This window comes from Filicampus tigris, chromosome 13 (assembly GCF_054856515.1).
Source record: "Filicampus tigris isolate MCC_2025a chromosome 13, RoL_Ftig_1.0, whole genome shotgun sequence".
NCBI classification, from domain to species: domain Eukaryota; kingdom Metazoa; phylum Chordata; class Actinopteri; order Syngnathiformes; family Syngnathidae; genus Filicampus; species Filicampus tigris.
This window is the reverse complement of record NC_141229.1, coordinates 20,573,599-20,599,178: the sequence shown is the minus strand read 5'-3', so window position 1 is coordinate 20,599,178 and position 25,580 is coordinate 20,573,599. Positions and strand designations below refer to the sequence as shown.

The window sequence follows — 25,580 nt, the reverse complement described above, 5'->3', positions numbered from 1 at the left end:
TGAAATGATATCCAAGTATGATCATATATTCTTTATGAAGGGATTTTAATATTCATGTGTGCTGTTCAGATAATCTATTGGCAAAGGACTTAAGCCTTATTGTAATTTAGTGCAGTGCAGTGGTGGTTCTTGGAAGCTTTACCTGGGGTGGCAGAGGGTTGGCAGGAGGTTCAGTTGGGGGCGGGGGGATGAGGGGATTCACCTGTACTGAGGGAACTGTGTTTGGCTTCAATAAATTCTTAACTCGTTGAATTCTTTGCCGATTTTGACACGGATTGTTTGGTAGAAACATCAGACATGCAGTTATGATACCACATACTTAGGTGATTTTATAATTGGAGCCTTTAATATTAAATATTAAGGGAAGATCATATGCTTATTTTAATTTTATGAAAAAAAGAGAACAACAAACTTGACCTTTTATTAAATATTATTTTGCTTTTCTTGCTTTCACATTGTGGAACACTGTGGAATCAACTGAAACGTAAAAGCTTTGAAAACACATTTTTAAATATTAAATTTTTACCTTCTTTGAGACATGTAACATAATGAAAGTCATTATAGGCTCATTTTAAATTTTTTAGTTCATATTTTTCTATCTGACTCCAGGGAAGTATTGCCTCAGCAGTAATGAACCTAACCGCACGTAACTGGAACAGAGGAGACGACCCAGGTTGCTGGATGATTTAGAGTAGTGGTCCCCAACCACTGAGACATGGACCAATAACGGGCCACGGACCATTTGGTACTGGGCCGCAGAGACAGCATCCCCCAATTTTTTGGGGGCATAGCGTCAGCCAATCTGAGGAGTCCATTTATAGTTCACTGTTATTTTATGTTGTTCTGCATTTGTTGTACTGCTGAATAAAAATCAAAAAAAATTCTGTGTTAATAAAAGGTTGAATACCATATAATTATCTTTGTTGTCAGTACCATGCTTTAAAACCGGCAATTTAAAAGCAATGAAAAAGGCGATTTTTGTAGAGCTGATTCGATGTTCATTTACTTTTTTTCAATAGGTGTAGAAACACATGACTTTCTTACAGTTGTTTTGTCACATATTTTTAATTACAAAAATAAAAATGTCAAAACAAACACGCACACATCCCTGCATTCAATATTATTTTTCTCAGTGGAGCTGTAAAAGTAATCACAAATGACTACAGTATTACTGTGCCAGTATCACTAAATCTTGGATTTGGATGCAAGTCATATGCAGGTCAGATAAATAAGCACAAAATATGCACTACATAAAACACGTAGCAGCACATAAGAATGATCAGTTTGTACAGATGAGGTGGCTACAGCATTCCAAAATCTATTTATAAACACACGGGCCTATGTCTAACAGGAAACAAACAGTAAAGTAAATACCTGAAAGTCTGTCGGTTCGTTTAGTTCCAAGAACTACCTCTTAGTTTAACATTCATCTATCCATTATCCAATAATATGATCACGTGTAATAAACTTGCATTGGATTTTGACAATTATTTCAGATTTTTCTTGTACAGTATTGTCTTTGTCTGCATGCTGGAAATGAGCGAAAAAATATGCCTTATTTTACTCCATCCGAATATGATCTACGGTATAACACAGAGATCAACCAAGTGTCTCAAACATTCGCTCAAGTGTGTGCCAAAAACTATGTGATTACAATTAAAATGTTGTAACAACAGCATTGTCATTTCTGAACAGATTTCGACATAATCAAAGAAAACATTTGTTGGCTAACATACTGTGGGTAAGCTACCATATTATTTTTCTCAGTCCAGATATAAAGTAACCGTCCCTACAAACAATGTCTCAGTATTTACACATAGTTGATTAAAAATGAAAAGTATTAAAAACAACTATAAGACCATTCCATGTTTTTGTTTTACAGCTATGACTCAAATCCCTCATTCCGGACCTGGATGAGCTCCCCCATGTCCACCTTTTGTGTTCTGTGTTTACGCTTGCAAGCCAGAAAGAAGTGTTCGTGTTATATGGCACTTCCACATGGTGTCTTCTCCTCCTGCTGGGGCTGCAATTCAAGGGCACGCCTTGAAATAAAGGACATTGAGTCGCCCTCCACCCCTCTCCCCTCACACACACACACATTATTTCCTACACTAAACATCACACTTGACCTCAGAGTCTTTAAACAGCATCAAGGACAGAATACATAGGCGTCATCTCGAAAACCTTTTGATGAGCACGCCTTCTTGGAATGTCTTTTATAGAGGTACAGCGCCCTCTGGTGTACATATTTACACAACGTGCTAAAATGCACTGAAAATTCAGTGTCTTTCAGTAAGGCACATTTTGGCAAATGTTTTTTTGTTGTTGTTGTTGTTCCGGAGGGAATTGAAAAAAAACTGCAGGTAATGTTATAGATCGTTCAGGGCAGTGCCAACATTCAGTGAAATGTTGCTGAGTATTAGCAACAAAATCGACATCATTACCATGACCTGAGAGACCACTGGCCTTTTGAGTTGGATCTGAACAGTACTTTCCGAATATATCGTATATAAATTATACATTTTATGTAAACAAAGTTTATTACTCGAGGTCCAGACATATTTGTACAAGGACACAGTTTTTTATGATCGATGACTACAACTGTCAGTTATAAACATAACTATGATTTGTCATATGTGGATATATCTTTACACACAAAAATATCACTGCAAATGTTTATTTGGAATATCTTAAATGAATGCTTAAAGGGGAGTCAACACAAATATTTTCTTTACAATATTATGTTCTATGTTGCCCACCCTAGTCTAAACATGGCATTCTGATTAATATCGCGTTTTGTGGGAGTTAAGCAGTAAAATCTACCCATTTTTGTCCATCTCAGGGGGTGGCCATTTTGCCATTTCTGTCGAATAAAAAGGACATCACAGTTACTCGTGGCTCAGGTAACAACCAATCGTGGCTCAGCCTCAGAAAATAGGTGAGTCGTGACTGGTCATTACCAGAGCCCTGAGCAATTGTGATGTCAAATGAAAATTTGTGGGTTGACCTCCCCTTCAAATCCTACACTTCAATTATATGTTGATTGTTTGATTTAATTTCACCACCATTTTGGTGCTTTATAATGGCAAAATCATGAAAATCCTGTAACTGTTCAAATACTTCTGGACAACTATGAAACTCATCTACAGTGGCTTTTCCCCTCGTTTTCCAAGAAAGATAATGTAATGTAATGCTCAATTTCTGACAGTACGTTAAACAGAAACGGATCACAAATGGTCATGCCAGTTTTAAGGCAACATATTATACTCTACGTTACAATTAAATAACCATATATTTTCTCTCCTAAGAAGAGAGGATCTTCCAAATCCCAGCCTGGTAAGCACCCGTAATGGCAGCACAAAGGTCCTCCATCTTCAGCCAAAGTACTATGTGTAATTTATCAGAGGAAAAAGACAAATGTTGGCATGCACAGACCATGGGCGGAGCCAGAACTTGGCTAATGGGTGGGCCTGGAAAAATCAGGGTGGGCCTGAATATTTCTCTCACTTCGCACAATCCTCCTATCCCGACGCATCGTATATTCAAATAAAATGACAAACCGAATAATATGAAGTTCAGATCTTCCTTAGACAACCACAATTATGCCATTCTATAATTCAATGAAATAAAAAACACACATAATTTCACAATTTACTAAAAATGTAAAAATCTATATTTTTTCATGACTCTCATTGGGTGGGCAGGCCCACCCATGGATCCGCCCCTGGCACAGACTGTAGTTCCAATGGTGCTCTGTATTTGGCCAGTAGAAGTCTGTTGCAGGGTGTTTCTCCTTAAAGATGAAGAGTTATAAATGTGATATCCAAACCAAGCATTTCTGTTTCTCCTCTTCCTTAGCAATGTCTTACAGCATACAAAAAAGAGCATATTTTCAGTCAGTCAACTTATCCCAATCATTTGATGGTGTTGAGAGATTTTTTTCTTTTTGTCAGAGAATGAATCCATCTCGAGTGGAAGGCCTAAAGCGTTGTAGTCGCACCAATGTCTCTGGTCTTCTCTCTCTTATTTAAACTTAGCTGGCTCTCAGCCAGTGTCGGATCAGTCTTCCGGTACAGCGACCTGGGTGGGGCCATCTTGGTGAGCTCATGCTGATCAGCAAACATTATCCTCTCGTTCTCATGTCGGACCTTGAATCTTTTGACGAAGCGCTTGCCAATCAGGTAGATCATCTCACAAATGCACATGAAGATGCACAGTGCACTGGAGATGACCATAAATAACATGAAGATCTTTTTCTCAGTCGGCCGGCTAATGAAGCAGTCCACGGTGTTTGGGCACGGCTCCAGGGAACACTTGGATAACCTGAGAAATAATGGAGATAGGATTGATTATACAGAAAAGATAGCTACAGTATTCCTCCGATGTTAAACAGACTGTTGATACAAATCAAAAGATTGTATTATATGAAAAGGAATTATCATATTACTTCGGCAGGTCATATCCATGGTAAATCCGATACAGAATGTATAGGAATGCGATGTCGAATCCAGCTTTGAAGACCAAACTGACTAGATAGGTCCACCACAGCCCTCCTCTCTTCTTGCCAGGGTTGGCGTACAGGTGAGAGCCTTCGTGTGACGCCACATACTTCTTGTCCTTATCTTCCCGGAATTTAACATGCGCCATCACCATTAGCGATGGACAGGTGACAAAAATCAGCTGCAGCGCCCACAGACGGATGTGCGAGATGGGGAAGATGTGGTCGTAGCAGACGTTGGTGCAGCCCGGCTGGAAAACAAGCATGAGAAGTCAATGAATTTGATGAAACAATCACAATTACAAATGTAACTTGCATTTCCAAAAACAACCCCACCACACCTCCACAAATAATCTGTTTGATGGCAGTATAGGGGTGGTCATTCAAATCAATAAATTGTGCTGAGTCATAGACATCCAACCCAACATTTTTCTTTACAATATTATGTTCTATGCAGCCCCACTAGTCAAAACACGCCGTTCTAAATTAATATTGCATTTGTGGAATATGGGTTAAGCAGTGAAATATACCCGTTTTTGGACATCTCAGGGGGTGGCCATTTTGTCACTTGCTGTTGGCTGAAAATGACATCACAGTTGCTCAGGGTTCAGCTAACGACCAATCATAGTTCAGCTTCAGAAAACCGGTGAGTAGTGATTGGTTGTTACCTGAGCCCTGAGCAGTTGTGATGTCATTTTCAGGTGACAGAAAGGGACAAAATGGCCGCCCCCTAAAATGGCTAAAAACGGGTGGATTTTGCTGCTGAATTTATATTCTACTACTGCAGTAGCTTGTTTCTTTATGTAAAGGTTTTAGTTTTGTGTGTGGAGAGTCTCCTTGTATCATTATTTACCACATTTCTACACAATCAATTTTCTCTGTGTTAGAATTCTGTTTACTGCGTAGAATTCAGTGAACTTAGCACTAGTATCAGTGAAGCTGTGTTGTAGCGTCTACCACAGCAGGTTAGCGTAGGTACAGTAGGTTCATTGTGGAGTGTCCTATTTGGAACCAACATACAGTCTGGTGTCATGTGTGTCATCTTCCAAACCGCTCATCCTGTACAGGGTCGCGGGGAGGTGCTGGAGCCTATCCCAGCTGACAATGGGCGAAAGGCAGACCACACCCCGAACTGGTCACCAGCCAGTCGCAGGGCACACACAGACACCGTCACTGAGCGGGAACCGATCCCACTCTGCCCGCACACAACTCAGGCGTGTGTACCACTACACTATCATTGACTTATACAGTCTGGTAGACGTATGTTAATTCAGTCTGAACTAGTTTGCTGGCTAAAAAAAGTGCTTTGCGTTGAAGTCAGTCATGGCAAACATTTTAGTTTGTGTAAATGTGTTAAGTAATACTGTATGTATGTATAGTACAAGACTGTTTTATTCGATTTTTTAAATGAAAGATAAGTCAATAAAGTGAGGAAATGTAGTACAGTACATTTCTGCCCGATCTTACCTGCCGTGTATTGCACACAAAGTCTTTGCTGTCATCGCCCCAAACTCTCTGTGCTGCCACCACAAATACTAGCACACGGAAGACAAACACCATGGACAGCCAAATCCTTCCAAACGCAGTGGAGTACTTATTCACTCCGCTCAACAGGCTTTCAAGTCCCGACCAGTTCATCCCTGCAGCCTGAACTTGTCTAGGTTATATAAAAAACGTGCTCCTCCTGTAGGAGAAAACAAGAAAAAACATTGTTAGGAGCAGACAGATCATTATTGACTGCCTGGCAACCCAGCGCATGACAATAATCATGTTACACCGTCATCAGTAATGATTCGCCACTCCTTGCTCAGTGTAACGTCAGAGTGCAACACACAAGCCCAGCAGGCACAGACTTGCATGAAGTCCTTCATACCGCCTCAAAAATCAGATGGCAAGTAAATGTTTAGAATGAATGGCTTTGGGGGCCTTGTTTCTCAAAAACAGACAACCGATTTACGGGGCCACACATACTGTGGATAGAAAAAGTATACACACACCCTTGGTCAAACGCCAGGTGTTTGTGATACAAACAATGAGACCAAAATAAATTATTTCAAAACTTTTTCCACCATGACTGTGACGCACAACCTGTACAACTCAATCGGTAAAGGTTTTGTTCTCGAAGGGGGATGTAAAATTACACAACAGGAATTATGGTGTTGCACAAGTATGCCCACCCTCTTATATCTGGGAATGTAGCTGTGCTCAAAATTAACCATTCGCATTTAAATGGAAGACAGAGCACACCTGCCACTACTTAAAGTGCCTCCGATTTACCACAAACAAAATTAAGATGTTCTACAAGTAGTCGAAGTGTGTCAAACAAAGCCTGGCATTTGAACAGGTATGTGTATAGACTTGTTGCGTCTACTGTAATAGTGCTCCAAACAAATTTCAGTTGACGATCATGTTGACGATCTCATAAAGCCGGAAGATCGTTTGATCGTCTACATGGCACATTCAATACATCCATCCATCCATTATCAATACCGCTTATCCTCACAAGGGTCGCGGGGCGTGCTGGAGCCTATCCCAGCTGTCTTCGGGCAGTAGGTGGGGGACACCCTCAATTGGTTGCCAGCCAACCGCAGGGCACACAAAGACAAACATCCGCACTCACAATCACACCTAGGGGCAATTTAGACAGTCCAATCAACTTACCATGCATGCTTTTGGACTGTGGGAGGAAACCGGCGTACCCGGAGAAAACCCACGCAGGCACGGGGTGAACATGCAAACTCCACACAGGGAGGCCCCACGACCTCTGAACTGTGAGGCGGACGTGCTAACCAGTCCACCACCGTACCGCCTACATTCTATAGAGTTTAGCTCTATGGCGGCGCAAAGCCGCTGACGCGTACCCGACCAACCAATTACAGCACGCACAATGCACCATACATGACACTCCCCACCTCCATGTTTGTTTGCATAGCTGGATTCTATAGCGGAAAGACACCATGAAGCAGAGTTGGTCCCGAAATGAAAGTCCACATCCACAGTGATTTGGTTTGGCTTTTCCTCGGAGGAGAAACCAGTTATTTGCAAAGTTTGCAGGGACTCGGTTTGGACGTCAGATGGCAACACGACAAACCTGTTTAATAACTTGCGGAGACAGAGACGGCACCCAAAAAACTACGCCGACAGCCAAAGCAAACGGAGTTCAGACACATGGTAGCCAAAGGCAGCCACTCGCTCCAAGCTAACACAACCCACGGTAACATAGTCATTTAACAAGGGCACTCCATATAAAAAAACAAGCAAGCAGTGTCAAGAAGTAACTGAGGCAGTGACTTCTTACCTTGCTGAAGACATGATTCCCATTAAAACAGTGGAAAACGAGGGCTTTAAAAGACTCTTCAAAGTACTAGACCCGCTGTGTTTTTATGTTTACGTTATGTTTACATTCACTGCACATTTTGATAAAAATTGTCACTATTCAAATTAAAACCTGTTCAGAAAGCTTAGCTGGCTTAAAATGGCATTTTTTTTTCTTTTAGAGTTTTATATACATTTTAAATATGTTTTATATGTTTAACAGGGCCCTGCGACTGGCTGGCGACCAGTTCCGGGTGTAGTCTGCCTTCGCCCGTTGACGGCTGGGATAGGCTCCAGCACCTCCCCGCGACCCCGTATAGGATAAACGGTTTGGAAGATGACATGACATGATATGTTTAACAGGCGGAAAATGGTCAGAAATGTGCAAATTAGTCTTAAAAAAAACGATGTAAAAAAGGAATCATGATAAAATCGTGATTGTGAATTTATTTTTTAAAAATCGTGATATGATATTTTTGCCATATCACCCACCCCTATTACATAGCTTTTTTTTTTTTAAAGTTTCGGAAGGATTTGTGTGCCTTGCCATTTTCCATCCATCCATTATCTATACCGCTTCTCCTCACAAGGGTCGCGGGGCGTGTTGGAGCCTATCCCAGCTGTCTTCGGGCAGTAGGCGGGGGACACCCTGAATTGGTTGCCAGCCAATCACAGGGCACACAGAGACAAACATCCGCACTCACAATCACACCTAGGGGCAATTTAGAGAGTCCAATCAACTCACGATACATGTTTTTGGAATGTGGGAGGAAACCGGAGTACCCGGAGAAAACCCACGCTGGCACGGGGAGAACATGCAAACTCCACACAGGGAGGCCGGGGCCGGGATCGAACCCACAACCCCTCGCCATTTTTTCCATAAAAAGACATCATTCAATATGTTCATAACTTGCTAACACAGAGGGCTCAATTGTCATGGACGGCGAATACAGAAATGCTGGAGTAGCCTGATTTTTGTGCAGGTGCAAGGCTCTCTGGCGTGAAGATAAAACTGGCGAAATGACAATTTGTTGGCAGAAAGTCGACAAATGTTGCACTTGCTCGGACCATAGACAAATAGAGGCGTTCTGGGCGTTTTGGTAAATTTGATTGGGGCACAGGCAGAAAGATTCTGAGCCTCGCAAACGTGTGCGGATGTCATCGTATTTCATTCTTAAAGCGGAAGTCAACCCAAACATATTTTTTTCAAGAATATGTTACCAGCAGGGCGGCACGGTGGTCGACTGGTTAGCACGTCCGCTTCACAGTTCAGAGGTCGTGGGTTCAATCCCGGCTCCGGCCTCCCTGTGTGGAGTTTGCATGTTCTCCCCGTGCCTGCGTGGGTTTTCTGCGGGTACTCCGGTTTCCTCCCACATTCCAAAAACATGCATGGTAAGTTGATTGGACTGTCTAAATTGCCCCTAGGTGTGATTGTGAGTGCGGATATTTGTCTTTGTGTGCCCTGCGGTTGGCTGGCAACCAATTGAGGGTGTCCCCCGCCTACTACCCGAAGACAGCTGGGATAGGCTCCAGCACGCCCCGCGACCCTTGTGAGGATAAGCGGTATTGATAATGGATGGATGTTACCAGCAGGCCTACTGGTTGAAACACGGTATTATGAATAATTTTGCGTTTGTGAAATATAACTTAAGCAGCAAAATGCACTCGTTTTTAGCCATCTCTGGGGGCGGCCATTTTGTTTTCTGTCGACTGAAAATGACATCGCAACTGCTCACAACGACCAATCATGGCTGAACTGTTTTCTGACTCTGAGCCTGACGGCTAAAAACGAGTGGATTAACACTTATTCCACAAAGGAAAACATTTATCAGAATGCCCTGTTTCAACTAGTGGGCTTGCATAGAACATATTCTTGAAAAAAATGTTTGCGTTGACTTCCCCTTTAAATATGAGAACAGCTTGTATTAAATCCTCTGAACAATTGTAGAAACCAATTCATCGACTGTGTTATTCTTATTGTTACTATTATTATTGTTATAATAATCATTAAATCATCCCACTGGCCCGCATGTAGTTGGAGTGGTGGTGGTGTGGGGGGGGCCTGAATAGGGATACGCAGACAGACAAGGTCTGCGGACATATTTAAGTTGCCAGTGGTTATCGTTACATCCTATTTTGGAGGGTACTACCCACTTACGTTGTCTGTTGCCACACCATCTAAGAGCAATGACATTGCTCTGGTCATGCATGGATTGCTGCATCCTTTTCCACAGAGTATCCATGTGCGATATTTAAAGGGAACGAGAGGAGCCGCGTTGATTGGTGAGGAATGGAGTTGGCATCGCCTAACCGCCACCGAGTTCCGTGTGCATATTTAATCGGGGTGTGTGTGTTTGTTGTTTTTGTGTGATATTTTTTCCTTGTTTGGCGGCGTGCTTGTTCGTGCGTGCCTGCGTGTGTCTTGAGATTACGTTCTCGACGCCGATTGGCTGTCTCCGACGAGGGATGGAAATACATAAACAAGAAATACAATGACCCCCTTGCTTCAGTGGAGGCATTATCACACACACAAAAAAAATGTAAATTACATTTGTGGACTCACTGAGTTTGAGTCTCTCAAGTTATGACATGTTTAAGAAACATGTCAAATCCAAACTACAAACTATGTCTTTTCCGCCTTCGATCACCACGATCCACCAGCATTTCTACAAAGAGATCAAGTTGTGTTTGCTTAGTTTCAGTGCACAAGAAGAAGCGAGAGTTGTGGCAGGACAGCTCGTTTGTGGCTGCCACCATGACAACGCACATGTTCACAATGCCCTGAGCATCTGGCAATTCCTGGCCAAAAAGAACATCATCTAGCTACAGCAACCTCCCTTTTGACATACTGCTCCTTGTGTTCTATTTTCCTCTTTCAAGAGCGCAAGGGGACCTGTTTTGAAGACGTTTATGACATTGAGATGGCGTTGACAATGGAGGTGTGGAGAATTCCAGAAGGTGCGGGGTCCTATATTAAGCCTTTTTGGGTGGTGATCCAGTCGAGCCACTATTAGTCATGTTGAAGTGGCCTTACCAGAACTGACACTGGCTCTGTATATTCATGATATAACATGCTTTTAAGCTTTTAGTTTTGTTTAGTGTCTTTATACTGTCAAAAAAAATGTCAATGATGAGTGATTAATTGAAAGGGCAAAAACCCAAACTCCCAAAAACCCCAACCCCCAAAATTTCTTTACAATAATGCGTTCTGTGCACCTCTACTAAACACAGCATTCTGATTAATATTGTGTTTGTGGAATATGAATTAAGGAGCGGGTCATTGATAGTGTAGTGGTTCACAAGTCTGAGTTGTGTGCGGGCAGCGTGGGATCGATTCCCGCTCAGTGGCGGTGTCTGCGTGTGCCCTGCGACTGGCTGGCGACCAGTTCGGGGTGTAGTCTGCCTTCGCCCGTTGACGGCTGGGATAGGCTCCAGCAACTCCCCGCGACCCTGTATAGGATAAGCGGTTGGGAAGATGATGATGATGATGATGAGTTAAGAAGCAAAATCCCCTAATTTTTAGCCATCTCTTGGGGTGGCCATTTTGTCCCTTTCTGTCAACTGAAAATGACATCACAGTTGCTCAGGGATCATGTAACAACCTGCTCCCCTGTTTTCTGAATATGAAAATACAGAAAATACAAAAATATAAAAAAGACTTGCTCTTGAAGGCAGGGGTCTTCAATCCTGTTCCTCGAGTACTGATTTCCTGGATGTTTTCCATCTCTCCCTGCTGCAACACACCTTATTCAAATGATCAGGGTTGTTATCCAGTTTCTGCAGACCTTGCTGATTATCTGATCATTTGAATCAGGTGTGTTACCGCAGGGAGTGATGGAAAAATTCCAGGACACGTCCCTGGAAGAATAGGATTGAAGACTCCTGATTTAAGGGAGTAAAACTCAAAATATTGAATACTTGATATTTAAAAAGTAAGAAAGATGTTGATTTCATCGTATTTATTTGTCAAATTTGTACTGGTCTGATCGGGCCGGCGTCAGTGAACTTTAGGTGGCCCGACATCATCACATAGTGGAAAATGTATTAGAATCCAGGGGGCTTTCCTCAAAGGGGAACACATATAGCTTGTAGATTTGAAACAAATCTTTTGTGGCAAAAGTGGAGCATTGCTGACAAACCTCTTATACTGAAGTGAGGCAATCAGTAAATTGAGGTCGCACTGTTTGAATAACATCACAAGCCTCACAAAAAGGGAAATCCATATTGAATATACAGTACAACCGCCCCCTTAGCCCTGCATTCCTTCTGTATTAGTCAAGGCTCACCCACTGAAACTAGCTTTAGAAAATAAGAGATTCGAAAGATCATTGATGACTATTCTATTTTGAGCAAACAACTTGGGCTTTCCATGGCATCTCCACTGCCACTTATTGACCTTGAGTGGTGTTTGATTGACAAGGTGTCATCGAACGTCATGTACGTACATGAACCGAGAGCATATCCCCATTGCCAAACCCAATTGAAACAATCAACAAAACATGTCATCATCCCTGTATAGGCTATGGTTATTCATTACAATGCCATCATGAATCACAATGTGAATAACAATCTTTTTTCAGTTCATAACTCGTAGAACGATCAAGTCTCCAGCCAAAGAAAAATTAAACCCAGCACCAATAGTAACATAGGTTACACACACCTTACCTGTAAAACAAGTAGTGTTAGGTGTAAAACAAGCCATTATTTTTGCTGGACTAACTTTTAGACCAGCTTTTGAGAAAGAGAAACATATGACAATAAAACAGATTTAAACTTACCTGGTGCTGAAACTGTCCTTAAACTTTAAAATGTAATTCCCCCAAACAAACAAGGAATTATCAATTTACAACAGCTCAAGTTATGCTGTGAGACAGTTGTTAAACACTATTTAGCTCTTTTCCGCCTTTCAGGGATTGTGTGTTCTTGCTCGCCCTTTTCCAGAAATCTTGCCAAACCAGATTCAGCAGCTTCTACGTCATCACACGCACAAACACCTACACACACACACACGCCCTGTCTTGTCAGAGAGACGCTAAGCAATGTAACAAACATCTGAAGGAATCGGAAATAAACAGTCAGAATGTAAGCTTTGAAAGAAAATGGGACCAAATATCCAAACTTTACTTATCCATGTATGAATTTGTGTGTGTGCCTGAGTGTGTGCTTTTAGGGAAACGTAGTGTGTGTTACAGAGAGCCACACCCCTTTTGCCCAGACAGTAAGTGAACTCATTGGAATGAAATGTTTCAGGGGATCCTTTAAATCCCATCGATGTACAAACATTATAACGATAATACAATAGTTATCCTATTCTCATTTTACAAGTGGTATGTATCTAATGTCCTCTTTCTTCCTATACCGACAGTACCTCTAAATGTTGTTACCCAGGAAGTCATACAGTTTGTTCAACTAAATTCTGTTAAAGTGGAAGTCAACCCAAACATTTTATTTCAAGAATATGTTCTATGTAGGCCCACTAGTTTAAACACGACATTCTGACTAATATTACATTTGTGGAATATGAGTTAAGCAGCAAAAACCACCTGTTTTTAGTCATCTCAGGGGGCGGCCATTTAGTCACTTCTGTCAACTGAAAATGACATTACAAATACTCAGGGCTCGCATAATGACCAATCATGGCTCAGCTTCAGGAAACATATGAGCTGTGATTGGTCGTTACCTGAGCCCTGGGTAGTTGTTATGTCATTTTCAGTCGACAGAAGTGACAAAATGGCCGCCCCCAGAGATGGCTAAAAACGGGTGGATTAACTCTTATAACATAAACGTAATATCAATGAGCACAGATTTGTGCCGTCTTTGAATGGCAATTTTGATGCGCAAGGGCCCTTTGCACTGGATTAAAAAAAACATTACAGTCAGTGGTTATTTTTTGATTCTTCAAACCCTTGAGGCTCGATCTTTTATGCATGAATCCATCCGCCCATTATCCTAACCTTGTATTGGTTTAATGAAATATATTTACTGCATTTAAAATGGCATTTTTATACATCTGGTTAGGAAGCGTGTGTTCGTATGTGATCCCGGAAGCGCTGATTAAAAATTGTGGCCCCCTACATCATTAAGTTGATAATCTTAACTACAGGGTTCGGGATATTCAAGGACAGAGTGTGAGGACTTTTGCTACCTCTGTTGTTACTGCTGCATCCAACCTTTGCTTCACTCATTTCCTGCCTCTCTACTGTTCACCCTCCAGTCCGGTAGGTGGCGGTAATGCACTGGTTTGCCATCCGTTACATAAATTGAACAAGGAGAAGAAGAAGAAAGAGAAGGTTGTACGTGTACGTGCTATTTTAACAACAATCACGAGCTTGATTGCATTGTGTTCATCAACCTGGTTGTAGTGGCCTGCCGTTAGTCTCCTGCCTTCCCGGAACCTATTTGGGCCGAATTAGCTGCAAATACTCGTTAGCTTTCTTGTTTTCTGTTGCATGCAATGTTATTGCACGGGGTGTCAACATGTAATGTTACATCAGACGCTTAATAACGTTGTATTGCAAAGTTCATTTGAGTGCAGTAATAACACATTTAATGGTAATATGTATTTGACATATTATACAGTTTATGGGCTCTATCTTGAAACTAAACCGTGTATCTGAAACCTCGACTGTTGTCTTTTTTTCAATGTTACGTGTCAGCAACTGATGCGTCGATTTTTGAAAACGTAATCTAATTCCGTTAAAAAAACATGCTAATATTTAGCTGTCCGGTATTTAGCACTGTGAAACAAGATATCATTATTTCTTGAAATGATTTCGTTGACGATTAACGGTCACTTCAATTTGTCGTTGTCATAACACGTAAACTACCCTAAGCCAATGTTTTCTATTGCACAACAGCTTAGCATCAAGCTAGCAGGCCGTTGAGAGACGTGAGCAGAAGCGAAAAGCATCTTCATCAATGGTGTGTCTACATCCAGCATCCGTCACATTGTCCTGTGGGTGCTCAATGAACTGTCTCCTCAGCTTACATCACAGTGAGTGATTATGGATTTGACATTTTTATTCCAAATAATTGAATTGTTGGTTGTCATGAGAAATGTGACCCCCCTCCCACCCCCCGAATCTTTTTTTTTTTTTTTAAAGCCTCGTTGAAAGAACAACTCAAAAATATTCTACATCCGGTGGAGGGTAATTACATCAGGCCTCCATCCATACTGCCCCTAAATGGTAGCATTTGCTCTTACAATTTGAGACAGTGCAAGTACATTTCTCATCTCCCTGGACCTGTGCGACCACAAATTCAGCAGAGTTTTTTTCTTTTCTTTTTTAATTACTATTGTTTAGTATTTGTTGATGCTGTCAAACTTATGATCCCACTTGAGGCCCGTTTATCTGAAATACAGTGAAAATTACTGGTGTTAATAATTACTTGGCAAGTCGACTTTGAATTTTCTACTTGTACCTCTAAAATTTCAGGTTAGGGATGACTGTCCCCCTAGTAAAAAAAGTTAGTGTGGAGCCTTGTTACAGATGCATCCTCGGTCATTGAGTCAAAAAATCGACCTTCCCATATCGTATTGTTTTTCTCTTTCCTCAGGCTGCTCATGTATGGCAGTTGCAAGGCGTGAAAGGGAGTTCTGCCAAGCCCAGCACCTGCTGCTCATTGTGGACAAGTGAACCACAGATACCACAAAGACAAAAACACTGCCATTCACACGCACATACTCATAGGTACGTCTGAGTGATAAACAATAGTAGTAATATAAATGTTACTAACAACGTGTTATCTTTGCAGGTCTTCCATGCCATTCTGTTAAACCACATGAAATCTTGGGGAGCAGCAGAGGCTTTGTTTATTTCTGGTCTGGTCATCTCCACTTTTCCCCTCATTGCTTGATTTGATTTACTTCTCTGGATGGGTTGACATTATTCAAAGGAAGGCTGGATTGATCCTCTTTCATTTGCTCTGGTTTCCTGTCTCGCTCATTCTAAGATTTTCTTGACCATCCTTTATTTCTCAAATCTCTGCTATTCTCCATTAAGTATCACACTTCTGTGGGTGTGAAAATGAATCGACTTGCATCAGTGGAAATCTCTTATGATGGTTTAAGGTTCCTCATCACGCACAATCCCACTAACGCACAACTTGAAAGGTTTATAGAGGTAGGGCATTTTTTTTTCTTTACAATAGCAATTGTCATATTACTTGTTTGAAGAGTTTTTTGTGACATATTGAAATGTGTTGATCCGAAGGATCTAAAGACATACAGAGCCAACACCCTGGTAAGAGTGTGTGCTGCTACTTATGACAAGGCTCCAGTGGAACAAGAAGGCATTCGGGTCCTGGTGAGTGATACATTTTGACCAGATTTTCCCCACATTAATATTTTATTTTTTATTTAGTTATTTTTATTTTTATTTATTTTGAGCTCATACCCAGACCCAAGAAGTGTTTCCTCTGTAGGACCTACACGTTGAAAAATTATGTTCTACACTATAGTATGATGGCTATAGAAGAGAGATGTACAGAAATAAGCAAAAGACCAATAAAATAGAAGTTAATTTATAGAACGTACATGAATGAAGAAAAACCTACAGCTCACTTATGTATGTAAGTGAGGAAACCCTTTACCAAGAAAATGTTGGTTTAATGATCAAAGAAAAATGTTTTTCCCCCTTACCGAAAAAGCAAGACATTGAAAGCTGACATCTCACCAAGTGTTATTGAACATTTGGAGAACTTGCAGTTCCTCTAGAAATTACAAGTGAAGTTTGAAAATTTGATAATTTTTTTTTATATATATATTTTTATATTTTTGATATTTATTTTGAGAAATTTTGCCCATGTACCAAAATTCCAATCCAAATAAATGAATAATAGGATTTAAACGCTGCTTAATAGTGTACTATACACAAATAGAGCATTCCTCAAGGCCGAGATAGACCAGTCAGACAGGTCAGTCGGGACGGGACGTTGGATTGCGCCGTCTGATGTAGTCGTCGTAACATTGGATCCCATTGGGAAGCGTCTGGTAGGCGCTGAGCATGTTGAATCGCCGTTGTAAGGCATTACATTTGGTCGCTCTGATTGGATGTTAACTTGCGATCGGTGCACGGGGAAAGAACAGGAATTGACGAATGCGGATAAAGTGTGAGCACAAAATGCCCTACCTCTACATCCAGGCTGTCACGTTTGACTTGCTTGCTAAAATACTGAGTGTGTGTGTGCATGCGTGCGTTTATATTTGTTGGTTCAACTCGGCAACTGTCTTCTGAGTGTGTGTGTGTGTGTGTGTGTTTAAGCTTTTGTTTAGCGTGCTTGCGCGGTCACCAAGTTTTCCTCGTAATCCATATGGCTCGTGGTGCAACAGAATTGCTCTTCACCATGACCGTTTTGGCACATCTAACAATGTTATTCCCACCGACGTCAGTTTTGTCAAGTTCAAACTGTTTACAGACTATGGACGGCGTGGACTTGCGCCTTGCTATTATTCCTCGCTGGACACTCCTCCATACTTGAAACAGAGCGGCTGCATGGCGGACAGAGTCACGTGACCGGGTCCTGCCCGCTGATTTGTCGAATGATTATCACTTCCTGCTCCTCTGCCGTCAATGCAACCTGATTTGCCGATTGAGGGTTTCAGCATTTCCTCATACTTTGCGGCCGTCGACTGACTCGTTAGGATTTTCGAGGCAGTTTTAATACTCGATAATGTAAAATTATACATTGTGAAAGCAAGATTGGCGATGATATCGCTGACGATATATATCGCCCACCTCTACTACTGGCGGTTCAGTATCTGGCTCAAGGATATTTCGACAACGTCACAACGCCCCGGGGTCGAACCCACAATCTCTGGGTTGGGAAACGACCACTCTACCACTGAGCCATGCCGCCCAATAGTATAGCATTTACAAGAAACTGCAAGCAGACCTTTATAGGTCTATGATGTAAAGTTGGCCAGGGAGATCATGCATGGCATGCTGTGAAGTGGGCACTTGGAGATTGCCTTTCACCCCAATTGTTCATGTAGGTATGTGACCCCCTTCAACCCACCGCCCCCATACCTGTGTTGTGGCCACTGGGATCATTTTAAAAAGAATTATGTGTTCAATGAACAATTTTTACTAGGGCTGGACGATGATGGCAAAAAATAATCACAATTATTTTGATTGAGATTGAAATCACGATTATTAAAATCATTATTCATTGATTTCAAAACTTTTTTTTTTTTTACTTTATTTTTATTGATGAACAGTACAGAACATTCCTTAACAACATAACCGAAGAAGTAGGAAAAAAATCCACACACATTTGGACCTCAAAAATTGAAGAAGGCTGAAAACATGCAGTGTATGGGACATGATTTTTAGAAATTTTAGTATGCTGTATGGAACAATAAAATATCCATGTCCCAATGGATGGTTTCTCAAATTGATACACATTATCATGGATTTAGCATTATGCTTTGAAAATCTTCCGGGCGGGGCCAGCGTGGCGGCGAAATCATGAAGTAGGCGGACATGATGTCATCGAGCCACGGTTTCTGACTTGCTGGCAGTAAAGTGTGCTCGTCGTGGTTTTCCTTCGGAATCATTTCGTTTCTACTTGGCGACAGCTTGTCAATAATTTTCAGAGTCTGAAGACGACGCCGCTGGGCCAGTGACGTCCTACACACGGACTGGGTCAAACGGCCAGTGGGCGGACCCACCTCATGAAAATAACGAGTTTTTCTGCATCTTTTTTTAGCCTGTTTCATTGCTTTTTTTTTTTTTAAACCAAAGTACATGATGTGTTTGTTAAACTGTAAATATGGGTGTTTCCTTAAATCCACATTATCTTTATTCCAGGATATGCCATTTGAAGATGGCTCTGCCCCTCCCGATCAAGTGGTTGAAGGTTGGTTGAGTCTCTTGCAGACCAAGTTTCGAGACGAGCCTGGCAGCTGTGTGGCTGTGCATTGCGTTGCTGGACTGGGAAGGTATGTTTGCCCGAGATCACGGGTGTCAATTTCCAGTCCTTGATCTAGATTCAAATGATCAGGATCGTTATCAGACTCCTGCAGTGCTTGATGAGTTAGCCAGTATTAGTTTGCGGTCTGTTTAACGTTATTGTTGGAACATAATTATAATAATAATAATACGTTTATTTCATGGTGCCTTTCTGTCACTCGAGGTCACTGTACAAACATGAATTAATAAGATCAATAAAACTAACTGGAAAAGACGAAAGAGATCTTTTAAAATACTGTAAATAAAAATAGAGTGGAATTACATAAATAGGTGAGAGTTATAATGAATAGGCTTCTTTAAAGAGATGTGTTTTAAGTTCGGACTTGAAATGAGAAAATGAAGCTGTTATAGCCCTTGGTTTAATGTTACATTATAAATAACCACCACCAAACATTTTGTGAACTAACCATGATGTCTTTGTTGTGAACTGTGATGTCTTCAGGTTTGCTGCGTTTTTCCTCGCTATCTTGTGCCCACATTCATGCCCCACTGCTAAAACCAAGCATATGTTTTTTCCCCTCCAATATGTATTGGAAATCTGATCGCCTCTTCTCTTTCTTCCGGGCCCTGTGCAAATCATGACCATTCATCTTTTGCTACATTTCAGCCTTCAGACATAAAGATATAAAATTGGTTTTTAATATTTTTATTTTTTTTGTAAAGAATCAACACCAAGTGGGACACAATCATGAATCAGAACAAAATTTATACAATATTTAAAAAAAAAAAAAAAAAAAAAGGAAATTAAAAAAAAAAACGTAAAAGTGGGCGTGCAATATTATGTTGGCTGGCCCCTTTACTGTCAGTGCAGCCAATTTCCAATTCCAGAAGTTCCCTCATGATTTGGGAATGATCCAATGTTTACCCAAATGACCGATGATGATAAATAGGCTCCACCTGTGTAATCTAGTCTGAGTATAAATGCACCTGCTCTGTGATGGTCTCAGAAGTCTTTGAAAAGATCACGAAGACAGGTTACCTTGCAACAAGACAGCGATCCTAAACATAAAGCAAAATGTACAATGGAATGGTTCCATAAGTAAAGATATTCAGGTCTTACAATGTTACAAGTTAAAGTCCAGATGTAAAACTGCTTTTCAGAAAGGCTCTCCATCTAATCTACCTGAGCTGGAGCTGTTTTGCAAGGAAGAACGGGCAAAACAGATACACATAGGACATCCCAAAAGACTTGCGGCTGTAATCGCAGCAAAAGGTGGTCCTACAAAGTATTAACTCGGGGTCCGAATAATTTTATGATGCGATACAGTTTAGATCCAGTGCCCGGGACCCATCCCTATCCCCCTTCACTAGGATGAACTCGTCCCTATTGGACAGAAGGTTGGGGACCACTAGTGTAGACTTGAGTTGCACAATTTATCGAAAAAATATCGTCATCGCCGTAATGGCACCTGCAATATGCATATCACAAAGATGTGCGATCAATTCATATGGAATTGTATGCTTTTATCAGACTTTGATTAATCAGATGCAACTTTAAAGTAGAAGTCACCGCCAACATTTTTTTCAAGAATATGTTCTATGCAAGCCCACTAGTTGAAACAGGGCATTCTGATGAATATTGTGTTCTTGAAAAAAATATGTTTGGGTTGACTTCTGCTTTAAATGCACATCACCATCCAATAGGAGAACAGTATCTAGGGGAATTACTCACACCAAATAACTTAATTAGATATGAATACATTGAGCCTGCTACATTTTTTTCCACATGAAAAAAATGTATCTTTCATTTCTTTAGTTACATAAATATGGCAGTAATATTGATATTGTAATATTTAACATCTATATTGCATGATTTTCCAATATCGTGCATCCCGAATGTAGACTGACTGATGACAGGCCTCTACATGAAGTACATTGCCAAGTGTATACTGTAGATGTATTGACTTTTTGCTTCCAGAGCTCCAGTGCTGGTGGCCCTTGCTCTGATCGAGTGTGGGATGGCGTATGAAGATGCCGTTCACTTCATAAGACTGTGAGTACATGAGCACCTAATGCCACCTTTTTTTTTGTTGTATGCCACAAAGCCGTGCTCTTTGTTAACATGGGTTTCACAAGCCTTATGCTGTTTTTTTTTTTTTTTTTTTTTTTAAATCTTGTTTTTCAGGAAGCGTCGCGGAGCATTCAACTCAAAGCAGCTGCTTTACCTGGAAAACTACAAACCAAAACTGTGCTTGCGCTCCAAAGATGCTAACGGACAGAGTTGCGCAATCCAGTAGGAATCAACAAGCTTCCCCTCTAAATCTTGGCTGTAGTTTCATCAGTGGTTCAAGCATATTTTGATGTTATTTCTTAATGAGTTGAAAATGTCTATTAAACATCTAATTAAGATTATCCAATCAGCAATTCTGCTTGGTAGTGGCTAGAAGAGTTATTGGCTCTCATCTTTGGAACTTGGTGTTCTGTCCACTATTTCATATCCAAACCTCAAGTTCTCCCCTTCAAAGTAATCCCTCCGGACTCTAGCGGGCACTTCCCTGCAACGCCTTCATGTGCTCCTGAAATGATTCTTCTGGGCTCCTCCACAGCTCTGTTCTCTCAGCCATTTTGATGTAATCCTATCTGCAAAACGGGTCCCCTTGTTGGCTCCCTTGAGCACGGGAAAGTGAGAAAATGTCAGAGCAGAGTCAGTTCAATAGGGAGCGGTGTGGCGAGGCTCTCCTCGGCCTGGAACTGTCGGAAGCCTGTGACGTTGTGAGCAGCTGTGGTGTCACGGCGAACTAGCAACACGCTGTCCTAGCGCATCAAACAAAGCAAACGCCGCAGGATTTCTTTGTAGACGTGCCGCTTCTTCGTCTGGCCTTGTGACAGAATGACGGCCATCACATTGCGATCAACTTTAGAATTTCACTGTCCTGCTTTCATGGGCCATGGCGATGTTGGACTCTTCCACTAAAGGTTCTGGTGGCGTTCTCATCATTACTCACTGTGTTCATTGCTCGATGGCCTGACACAGAGGGTATGTTTGTAAATGCCCTTGAAAAGTCAATGGCTTCAGAGAACTGAGGTCACAGTTAAACTGGGTGAGCCAAAAGTAGAAATTCACTGTAATCATTATAATCTGATGTTTGCAGTCCGAGGTTGGGACAAAATTGGGAGAAAAAATAGAGCCCATCTATCCTTGTTTACCAGGCTTTAAAATTGTCTCATGTTTTATTTCGTAGTTGTTCCTTTTTCTAGAGACTAAACTTTTAGTGAACACCTCAAGTTAGAGGCCTATGTTCTCTTTTTATTTCCTTTACTCTTTCAATATTCAGATTTTTTTGTTTGATTTTGTTCTTTAGTGGGTAGTGCCGAGCTCTACTCTCTGAGTTGTGTCTAGGATGTAACAGATAACCTTAAGTAAAGCTTTTCCTATTTCAAATGTACTGTATGTCTGAATGTTGCTGTATTATACAATTTAAATGTACAAACCTACTGTTTGTCCTCGTTGTACTGTTTCTTTGTAGAATAACCTTGTATTGCAATAGTTTGCCAGTGGTCGCAAAGTTTTAAGGGACAATGGGTGAAAAATTGCTGAATCTAGAGGGCTATTAAAAAGTATTTACCGGTGTCCACATTTTATTAGTTTTATGTTTTGTTTGTTTCTGCTCAACTCCAGAAAACAGGTGAGTCCTGATTGGTCGTTATCTGAGCCCCGAGTAGTTGTGATGTCATTTTCAGTCGACAGAAGTGACAAAATGGCCGCCCCCAGAGATGGCTAAAAAAAACAAGTGGACTTTGCCGCTTAACTCATAATCCACAAGCGCAATATTAATCAGAATGTTATGTTTAGACGAGTGATTGCCATTATTTTTTGGGGTTAACTTCACCTGTAAAGAGATGAGCTAGCGAGCAAAAGAAGTTTCGTGACGTGATTGTTCCTCCATCAGCTATATGCCCATACAATAGCTGTGTTTTGTTGGAAATAAACGAGTTACTGGCTAACGAGTCATGACACTCCCGCAATCCTTGGAAGACACTGCATTGTTTTGAAAATTAAGGCAGCAAGCCTCACTGTAAGCTAGTAAAAGTTATCACCTGCTGCAGCACCTCATTACGCACCAAATGGCTAAAAAAACAAACAAAAAACTATATTCCCATACAAGTTGTTATATTTGACAGACCATTTGAACGTATTCAAAATAGCAACCATGCTTACCTGTCTGTGGTCAGCATGGGATAGGAGGATACCTTAGGCTACCTGTACATCTGAAGATGTTGAGAAAATTTGGAAAAGACCCTTGGAAGGCTATTTACAAAGACTGAACTTTGCAGGTTACCTACTATTTACAAGACAAGATTCTTTAAAAATGTTGTTTCCCAGAATGCAAATTTTTGTCTATCATGCGTTTAGTGGAAACATACAAAACGGAGGCGCAGAACTTTTTGGCTAGAGCTGCCCAAGAGTACAGTTTGTGCAGAAAGCAATAAATACCAAAAATGAGAGAGCAAGCTGCAGAACGTGGGCACAGCTGTAGTTGTAAAATGTTATATTTATGTACCTGTATAATATACATATAAATACACATAGTATACATGTGTTTTTAATTATTTTATATTATACAATAATATTGTCACCGTTGATCCCACTCTGGCATCAAACCCACTTCGACATCCATCAACTGGCTTGGGAGCACACAGTTCTATACCACTGCGTTAAAAGTCCAGGACTGTTTTTGAAGGCCTCAACAACTACTGTACAGTGTACAGCTTTATTTTCAGAACTTGAGAACCACTGCACAAACCGGAAAACTGCCCTTTTTTTTTTTTTTAACACTGAACACAGTCAAAACTGGGATGCAGCATGCTGAACAGCATTTGTCCATCCATCAAATTGCTGTGTCTCCATGGGCTCTTTTCTTCTCATCCTCTCCTTCCTGCCACTAACCCTATCAGGAGTCAGATGTAGCGATCTTTGGATTTGGCATCGATTTCCTGGTCTTTGGCCCCAGATGTGTGGTTCAGGCGGTTACACTGAAACATGGTTTTAAATGAACTTATATTAAATATGTTCCCAGCAGGCCCACTAGTTGAAACATGGCACTCTGATTAATTTTGCGTTTGTGGAATATAAGTCAAGCAACAACATGCACTCGTTTTTAGTCATCTCCGTGGGTGGCCATTTTGTGTTTTGTTGACTGAAAATGACATCACAACTGTTCACAGCGACCAATCACGGCTCAGATTTAGAAAACAGGGCAGCCGTGATTGGTCGTTGTGAGCAGTTGTGATGTCATTTTCAGTCGACAGAAGACAAAATGGCCGCCCCCGGAGATGGCTAAAAACGAGTGCATTTTGCTACTTAACTTATATTCCACAAACGCAAAATTAATCAGAATGCCGTGTTTCAACTAGTGGGCCTGCTAGGAACACATTCTTGAAAAAAATGTTTGGGTTGACTCTGCTTTATTTACACCAGTTAAAAAACAAATCAAAATGTTTCCTTGGTAAACACTTGATCTGACACCACTTCCGATTTGAACTTCTGTCCTTGTGTCCTCAGCACATTTTTAAGACTAAACACTACCGCCACACTCTTCTTTAATTCGTTTATAAAGTTTTCTGTACTTCCCACATTTATTATTATTATTTTTTTAGAACCACAATTAGTCACATTCACATTTGTGGTCTATCGAGTGGGAAGGGAACCCACGACGAAGTCAGATGACTGCACCAATACCTCAACCGAAGCCACAGAAGACCACCTTTTTTCATGTTTGAAAATGAAGTCAGACAATATATTAAAACTAATGTACACCACAAATAGGAAAGCACTCAACACTTTGTATTTATGAGAGCGTAATATTTTTGTAGGAATAAAATCTTTTCCTGTTTGTTTGTCTCCCCCTGGCTGTTATTTTGATGTGTTGAACCGTGTTCTTCAATAAAGCATTTTGAATAAATAACTTTTTGAAAATAAATACTTGTACACTTAGGTAACATATGGTTTGGTTGAGATATGGGCCTTATGTGGCCTTCATTGTGGAAACCAGATGTAGACCACAAAAGGACCGTAACTCATTGAGGTATGTGGCCCAAGTGCACGTGGGTTTTGCTATTTATTTTGCTATCTGGACTTATTACGTGGATGTCAGTCGACCTTTAACGTAACAAACGTAGGACATCGTAATAGTGTGTGTATGTGTGAGATGATGTAATACAATTCTTACGGCTGTGATGTAGAATAATACTGTGTGTAGAAAAAAAATTAAACTGCATTTAACGGTGGGAGAAGATGGGCTATATGGTCCAGAGTTCAAAATTTCTGGGCCAGATACTTCACTCAACAACTGTGTCAGTGTCTCCTTTGCCGGTCCTGGGCCATGTTCGATTCACATGCTGTATGCCAGTGGAGACTGAATACCACTTGCGCCAACTTCATGCCAGATCTGTATGGGGTTCCATTTGTGCCAAAAATATGTTATGTGTCGATGATACGTTCAATGGGGTTCCATTTGTGCCAAAAATGTGTCGATGATACGTGTCTATGTTATACGTCCATGATACGTGTCTGTGTGTATGTTATGTGTCGATGATAAGTGTTTGTTAGACGTCCATGATGTGTCTATGTTATGTGTGGATGATAAGTGTCTATTAGGGTGACCATATGTCCCGATTTGCGTGGGACTGTCCCGCATTTTAATAATTTTTGATGCGTCCCGCAAATTGACTCGCTGTCCCGCATGTCTGATCGGCAGGCACCAATTTTCAAACGTGCGTCTAAAATCTTGTTTTTTATTAAACGCCTGTGCTGTGTACTGAGAGCAGACAACACACAGTGGAGGCTATTATGG

General features: G+C 41.0%; 2 protein-coding genes across 4 annotated transcripts; one reads left to right on the top strand and one right to left on the bottom strand.

Annotated features, from left to right (window-relative positions):
- Positions 1-1,046: 1,046 nt before the first annotated feature.
- On the bottom strand, positions 1,047-12,933 carry gjb9a (gap junction protein beta 9a). The gene is made up of 4 exons (XM_086049562.1): positions 12,592-12,933; positions 5,966-6,182; positions 4,448-4,749; positions 1,047-4,323 (listed from the first exon to the last, which is right to left on the bottom strand). Exons 2-4 carry the CDS (start codon positions 6,134-6,136, stop codon positions 3,981-3,983), a joined length of 816 nt encoding a protein of 271 aa, XP_085905688.1. The 5' UTR covers positions 6,137-6,182; positions 12,592-12,933; the 3' UTR covers positions 1,047-3,980.
- A 1,119-nt stretch (positions 12,934-14,052) lies between these two features.
- LOC147137901 (protein tyrosine phosphatase type IVA 2-like) lies at positions 14,053-22,734 on the top strand. 3 transcript variants are annotated; one of them, XM_086049881.1, is made up of 8 exons: positions 14,053-14,112; positions 14,671-14,807; positions 15,371-15,504; positions 15,569-15,936; positions 16,027-16,119; positions 18,625-18,755; positions 20,705-20,779; positions 20,912-22,734. In XM_086049881.1, exons 4-8 carry the CDS (start codon positions 15,841-15,843, stop codon positions 21,021-21,023), a joined length of 507 nt encoding a protein of 168 aa, XP_085906007.1. In that variant the 5' UTR covers positions 14,053-14,112; positions 14,671-14,807; positions 15,371-15,504; positions 15,569-15,840; the 3' UTR covers positions 21,024-22,734. The 3 variants fall into 3 exon arrangements, with proteins under 3 accessions (XP_085906007.1, XP_085906006.1, XP_085906005.1); XM_086049880.1 differs by having other exon boundaries at positions 14,103-14,238; XM_086049879.1 differs by lacking the exon at positions 14,053-14,112 and adding an exon at positions 14,123-14,365.
- Positions 22,735-25,580: the final 2,846 nt, after the last annotated feature.

Coding starts and splice junctions, on each gene's coding strand:
- gjb9a (XM_086049562.1), bottom strand. CDS start 6,136: ATGAACTGGTCGGGACTTGAAAGCCTGTTGAGCGGAGTGAATAAGTAC. Junction 4,750..5,965: donor TTGTGTGCAATACACGGCAG/GTAAGATCGGGC, acceptor CTTGTTTTCCAG/CCGGGCTGCACCAACGTCTG. Junction 4,324..4,447: donor CATGGATATGACCTGCCGAA/GTAATATGATAA, acceptor ATTATTTCTCAG/GTTATCCAAGTGTTCCCTGG.
- LOC147137901 (XM_086049881.1), top strand. CDS start 15,841: ATGAATCGACTTGCATCAGTGGAAATCTCTTATGATGGTTTAAGGTTC. Junction 16,120..18,624: donor AAGAAGGCATTCGGGTCCTG/GTGAGTGATACA, acceptor TCTTTATTCCAG/GATATGCCATTTGAAGATGG. Junction 18,756..20,704: donor TGCGTTGCTGGACTGGGAAG/GTATGTTTGCCC, acceptor TTTTGCTTCCAG/AGCTCCAGTGCTGGTGGCCC.